This window comes from Nelumbo lutea, chromosome 1 (genome assembly GCF_056320005.1).
Source record: "Nelumbo lutea isolate HS-2025 chromosome 1, American lotus-T2T, whole genome shotgun sequence".
Taxonomy (NCBI): domain Eukaryota; kingdom Viridiplantae; phylum Streptophyta; class Magnoliopsida; order Proteales; family Nelumbonaceae; genus Nelumbo; species Nelumbo lutea.
The window spans coordinates 176,128,513-176,134,512 of record NC_142684.1 but is presented as its reverse complement, the minus strand read 5'-3'; the positions used below and the strand labels follow the sequence as shown (position 1 = coordinate 176,134,512).

Below are 6,000 nucleotides of genomic sequence, written 5' to 3'. Positions count from 1 at the left end.
CTTAAATGGCTCTATTCCATAAAAGATGACAAGTTTAATTCAGGCAGTGTAGTTGTTACCAAACAACCCTAAAACTTGACTATTTGACAATGAGGAATAGCAGCAAGTGGAAGAGAAAACCCACAATTATATCCAGGAAAAAACCATCTCAATAAAATAAAACTAATAGGCTGTGTTTGGTTTGATAGAAAATAAGATTAAAGAAAGTTGGGGGAAAATTATTTACTCTATGAAACCAAATATAACCTTAAAATTCTACCAAAATAGCCTTAAAGAAAAGACTCACATAGCCATACTGCTTAATAGGATCATAACTTAAGGCCTACTTTTATTTCTTTTTTTTTTTCATTAAATTTCATTTCTGCATGCAACTCTTTGCAACAGTTATTCCTTAGGACCTTAGCTTCTACTCAGCAACCACTATTACTATTATTCGTGAAACTCAAGCAGTTCAACTTGCACTTTGGTAACAGCTGAAGCAATGAGCCGAATGGCTGAAGCTAAAGTTGGGCTGATTGAATATTTTATTATTTAATTAGTTTGTCCATTACATCACAAAGCAATAAGTCATCAATTCAGTCGACTCAGTCACTGTCAAACGGCAAAAAACTGCCGGCACGGCCGTGCCCTTCCATCAGATTCAGAGATGCAGAAGAAATCCGTCAATCGAAAGATATCAGAGGGAGGAGTCGGTAAAGCCGTAGAAGCAATCGCGCATAGGGCACTTATCCTAACGTCGAAGGCTCAAACAAGCCCTCGTTATTGGGCAGAACACAAACACGTGTGAGTGCCTTCGCCGACGTTTCCCGCGTGTGGAGAGAAGGAGAGAGAGAGAAGGCAGTTCTGTGTTTGCTTTGCTTTGGTAGGAGAAAGGAGGAAAAATTCTCATTCTTTTAAGAAATCGTTGTCTATCGACGGGTTCTATTGTTTTTCTCTTCTTGAATTTAAACGCAATTACGAATCTGAGAATCTGAATTGCAAATAGAAGAAGGATTAAATCTAAATCGATGGAACAGCTCGTCAACTTCATTATTCGCCCTCCAAGGTAACAGTACAAAATTGAAAATCCCAGTTTGGCTATTTTTAGCTTTTTTTTTTTTTCGGGCTTTAGTTTTTTCTATTTTTGTTTCTTCTACGTGATGGCATGGCTCGTCTACGTTTTTTTTTTTTTTTTTTTTTTCCATTTATTTTGTTTTTGATTATTTTCCTTTTTTGTTTTTTTTTTGGGTACGATGAGGTAGAAATTGAACCGTATTCGCTTTAACTGCCATTGTTTGATTTGGAAAGATTGGAATGTTATTTAAACTTAGGAGATTTCAGTAATGTTTGCTTTGGGGGGGGGGGGTTGTTAATGGATATTTGACTTTGTGAGTTAAATTTTCCTTCTTGTTTGTTTTTTTAGCAAGTGAAATTTATATCTGGGTTCTCAGGTGGATTACAACTCTGAAATTAAATTCCGGTTGGACCTTATTTTTGTTTGTTTTCATATATTTCTTTGAATTTCTGATGCGTGGGATCTGATATTGGATCTCCTGTTCATTTGTGCACTTTTCTACAACATCTAATCGAGTTTTCATGTCCGTGTGCCTCTGAGTTTGCTAAATTCAAGGAACTGGTGCCCCTATTTTGAAAGTTTGAATAGGACACAGGTGGATCTCCATGTTGTTTATTCATTTATTTCTAATGCACTTTCGTGGTATCTGCAAATTTGGATACCTCTAAAATAACCGTGGAGCTAACGTAGTGATTCTAAAGTTTCTTAATATTCACTTTAGGGAGTTCTAAACCTCCTAAAAGGTTTATTGCAATGGTCTTCCTATTTGGGCTTTCTTAAAAGGTTTTCAAGTTAGCTATTTTGAAAACTTGATAATACAAACAATAAAAAGAAAAAGAGAATAGCAAAATACAGAATTCTAAACCTCTTGGTTTTATAACTTGGAGTTAGCTTTTGGCTTATACATAGGCCAGTGCCAGTTGAGAATCTCCAACAGCTCCAATGCATTATTAGTTCAACTCAATTCAATTCAACTCAACAGAGTCTTGTCTCAACTATATGGGTTTGGGAACATGAATCCTGTTCTGCTGTTTCTTCTGTACTTTTTTTTTTGATCGATAACTGCAACATTTCAATTCATTAATAGATCCAAAGTGTACAAGATAAGAATTATAAGAGAAAGAAGATTCAGTCAATGAGAGATAAAACCTCTTATCTCTCCCCCAGCTTTCCTTCCTTCCATTACAAGAGTGCCTAGAATAAAGATTATTCCGCCCCTTGTTTTGCTAATACATCAGCTAATGAGTTAGTGCAACATTTAACCAATTGAAAGAGATTTCCATATCTCTTGTCAACCACCTTAGTTTCTTCTTTTCATTGCTATAAATCCAGAACTTTTAATCTTCTCCTTGTAACCAACTTACTACCAGTTTGGAATCTCCCTCAAGAATCAGCTTCCTAATGTTCAAGTCTTTTGCTCTTTCAATGCCTTCCATCAGTGCCAATATTTCTGCTCTAAAGGAGTCCCCATCCCCATCTGGTCCTGAGTGGAGAGCTAGGATTTTGCTCTCCTCATCTCTAAACACTCCACTAATACCTGAAAGACCTAGGTTTCTCAAACTGCTGCCATCAAAATTAAGTTTAACAAATTCTCTTTCGAGAGGAGACTGGAAATAGTTGGTGATAGGCTTAGATGAGCATGAATCAGCCAATTCCTTCCACTTTCTAAAGAAGACATCCATTGAGGCATTGGAAAGGGTATCCAAGGATTTCAGCCAATGTACCACTCTGAAGAGGATTAATTCCATTAATTCTTCCTCGATTCTCTCATTCTCTAAAATTCTATAGTTCCTTTCCCAAATTGTCCATAATATTGCTGCTCTTAAGCATCTCCACATAATTCTTCCCCTTTTCTTTGGCCAATTGAAGAAAGGAGCCACCAAGCTTTGAGCATTTGCTGGATGGGACCACCTACATCCAAACGAGGCGAGAGACCATTCCAAAATAAAAGAAGTAAATGAACAATCACCATTGGCCTTGCACAAGATATACCATTGAGGGGATACACACCAATTTGGTCATTTTCTTTGGAGTAAGTCACGAGTATTAATCTTTTCAGGAACAACTTCCAGATAGAAAGCGCCTATTCTAGGAGGAACAAGCTTACACCAAACCTCCTTAATCGGAAAAATAGGCAAGGAGCTAGAGGAGGGCTTAGACAAGGCTTTGAAGGAGGAACAAGAGGAGCCTGAAGGGGTACAAGTCCAAATTCGGTTATCTGGCTTAGAGGGATCAAGAAACACATCTTCCAACTTTTGTAGTAAGGTGAGTACATTCTGGAGTTCAGAGTCTCTTATACCCCTCCAGAATCCCAAATTCCAGCTGAATTCGTTACTCAAATTTGAAACAACCAAGAATATAGAAACAGTCTCATTTTTGGAGCAAGAAAGTTCAAATAATGATGGAAATTGTTCCTTCAATGAGGAGGGCCCCAACCAAATATGTTCCCAAAATTTAACTTTGTTACCACTACATAGATTGTATCTGATAAAAGGAGAAAAGAGTGGTAGTACTGCATTGATGACTTTCCAAGGAAGGCCCAATTTGCCCTAGCCAAAGTTCCAGCATCCCAACCATGTTTTCCAAGAGCCCATGAATGAATTTTTTCATTTTTTTTTTGAGAAAAGTTAACAATTTTATTGATGAAAGGAGAGGTACACAAGAGTGTGTACAAATACAAAAGAGGGGCTAGACCCCTGAGAATTACACAGGAGGACAGGAATCACAGTACAGAGTCTCTAGAATAACTAACTCAAATTGGTAAAACATTGGATGTAGAGGGCCTGAAGCTGGATGGTTAATCTCCAATGATCTGTAAGTAGTGAGAGATCCTACTACTGGAGCCATAAAGGTGTTATTTACTTTTAAGACAAAGGGATCTACAATACTTGGGTGACATGCTCATTTCTTTCTTTCTGGTTCATGGGCAGCTATCTAGATTCCAGCCTTTCTAGGAGGCACTTCATGGTTACTAGACTTGTTTGATAAGCTGGTTTATCACTTCTCAAGATATGGCCTATTTGACAGTGCCTCACACTCAAACCATTTTGAGAACCTAATTAGCAGTGGCACTTGTTGAACCACTGTTATGGTTAAGGTCTTTTATTTTTTTTTTCTCTTTTTGATCAGTAACAGCAAATTTTATTAAGATTATGAAACTTTAATTACAAGAGGGGGAGGGGGGAAGTAAACTTTCTTAACTCCCCCACCAGCACAAAACAAAGGATACAAAATTAGAAATGAGCCCCAAAAAAGGAACCCCTATTCACCCCTTGCTTCACTGTTGTGGTTAAGTACCAATCATGGTTGCTGATAGGCCATTATTGTTCCTAGAAAGCAGATATTCCTAGGCATATTTTGCATTGGAGCTTTATTGCTGGTAAATCACATTGACCAACCACAGACTTGGTTGAAACTGAAGAAGAATCTGCTCCGGTCTACTACCCTAATTGTTGCCCTTGGTTTGGAGTTTCACAAACCAATAAGAGGGGGATGGTGGAGTGTACAACCATAAGGAAGAAATTCCACTTAAATTTCAATGTTTTTTTTTTTCTTTTTTTTTTTGATTGGAAACGGTAACTTTCATTAGGGATATTAAATAAACATCTTACACTGTCAACCACTCAGACAAAGAGTGTTGACCCCAAAATAACATCAAGAATTACAGTACAGCCCAAAATAAGTTTTCCCTGAAAGTCTTCTGTTTTGCCAAGCTATCTGCCACAGAGTTTGCCGATCTCCTTACCCATTTGAATGTTACTCCAACTTCCCTTGCCAAGCAGATTATTTCCCTTATTTAAAGTCTAAACTTCCATACACCCAACTTCTTTGTTTGCAGCCACCCTATTAACAATTTGGAGTCTCCTTCCACCTCCCAAGTTCTGAAATTCCCACTACTTGGCAAATCTCAGGCCTTGTAGGAGAGCCAAAATTTCAGCTCTCATAGAGTCTCCCACTCCTATGGGACCAGAGTATAGTGCCACCATTCTGCCCTCCCCATCCCTAAAGACTCCCCCAGCTCCTGAGGGTCCTAGATTACCCATGGAGCTTCCATCAAAATTTAATTTTACCCTTTGTTGTGCTGCTGGTGTCCAAGAAGGCTGAATGACAGGCTGTCTGGTTGAAGAGTTTGCCACTGTTGGCTAGCCCCTTTGTATATCATCCACTGAAAAATCTTTAAATAAATCACTTACTTTCAGCCAATGTATGACTTTAATGGCTACACAGTTAATGATTTGTTCTGTTGGTCTTTGTGCCCCTTAGAATATTTTGTTATTCCTTTCTTCCCATAAAGGCCAAAGAATTGCTGCTCTTGTTGCCCTCCACATCACTCTTCTCCTTTTCTTTGAAAGTAGGAAGAAACTTGGATTGAAAATACTTGTCACATTCAGGGGGGGAGTCCACCTACAACCAAATAAGGAAGAAAACCAATTCCATACACAAGAAGCAAAGGGACAAGAAAGTAAAAGATGTGTTATTGTCTCACCATTTCCCAAACAAAGGCAACAAACAATAGGGGAAAGACAATGATTGGGCCTTCTTTTTTGTAAATTATCCAGAGTATTAATTTTCTGAAGCACCACCTCCCAACAAAAGGCTCTTACTTTTGGGGGTATAGGACTACACCAGACTTCCTTTGTGGGAAAGGAGCTTCCTGGGTGCGAGGATTGAAGGAGGGCGAAGAAAAAGGAGGCACAGGTATAGGAGATTGGTTCATCTACTAAGCCCATTCATAGTCCCTTAACCCTCTCCTTAATCCTAGATCCCAAGAGTTTTCATTAACAAGCACTGAAGAAATCACTCTCCCTTTGTTGAGGGACCAAGAATAAATAGGTGGAAATCTGTCTTTGAGAGGAATGTCCCCAAGCCAGATATCCTCATCCTCCCAGAAATGTATTTTATTACCCAAACGAACATCATACCTGACCATCGGAAGGAAAGAAGGT

General features: G+C 38.5%; 1 protein-coding gene across 3 annotated transcripts in view; it reads left to right on the top strand.

Annotated features, from left to right (window-relative positions):
- The first annotated feature begins 377 nt into the window (after positions 1-377).
- The window catches only part of LOC148879386 (uncharacterized), a 37,454-nt gene continuing 31,831 nt past the window's right edge, over positions 378-6,000 (top strand). For all 3 annotated transcript variants that reach the window (XR_016104210.1, XR_016104211.1, XM_088960913.1), the window contains exon 1: positions 378-1,045. Coding sequence is in view for 1 of the 3 variants with exons in the window: in XM_088960913.1 (XP_088817039.1) it covers positions 1,008-1,045 (38 nt within the window). In the remaining 2 variants the exon portion in view is untranslated. The remainder of the gene's footprint in view (positions 1,046-6,000) is intronic.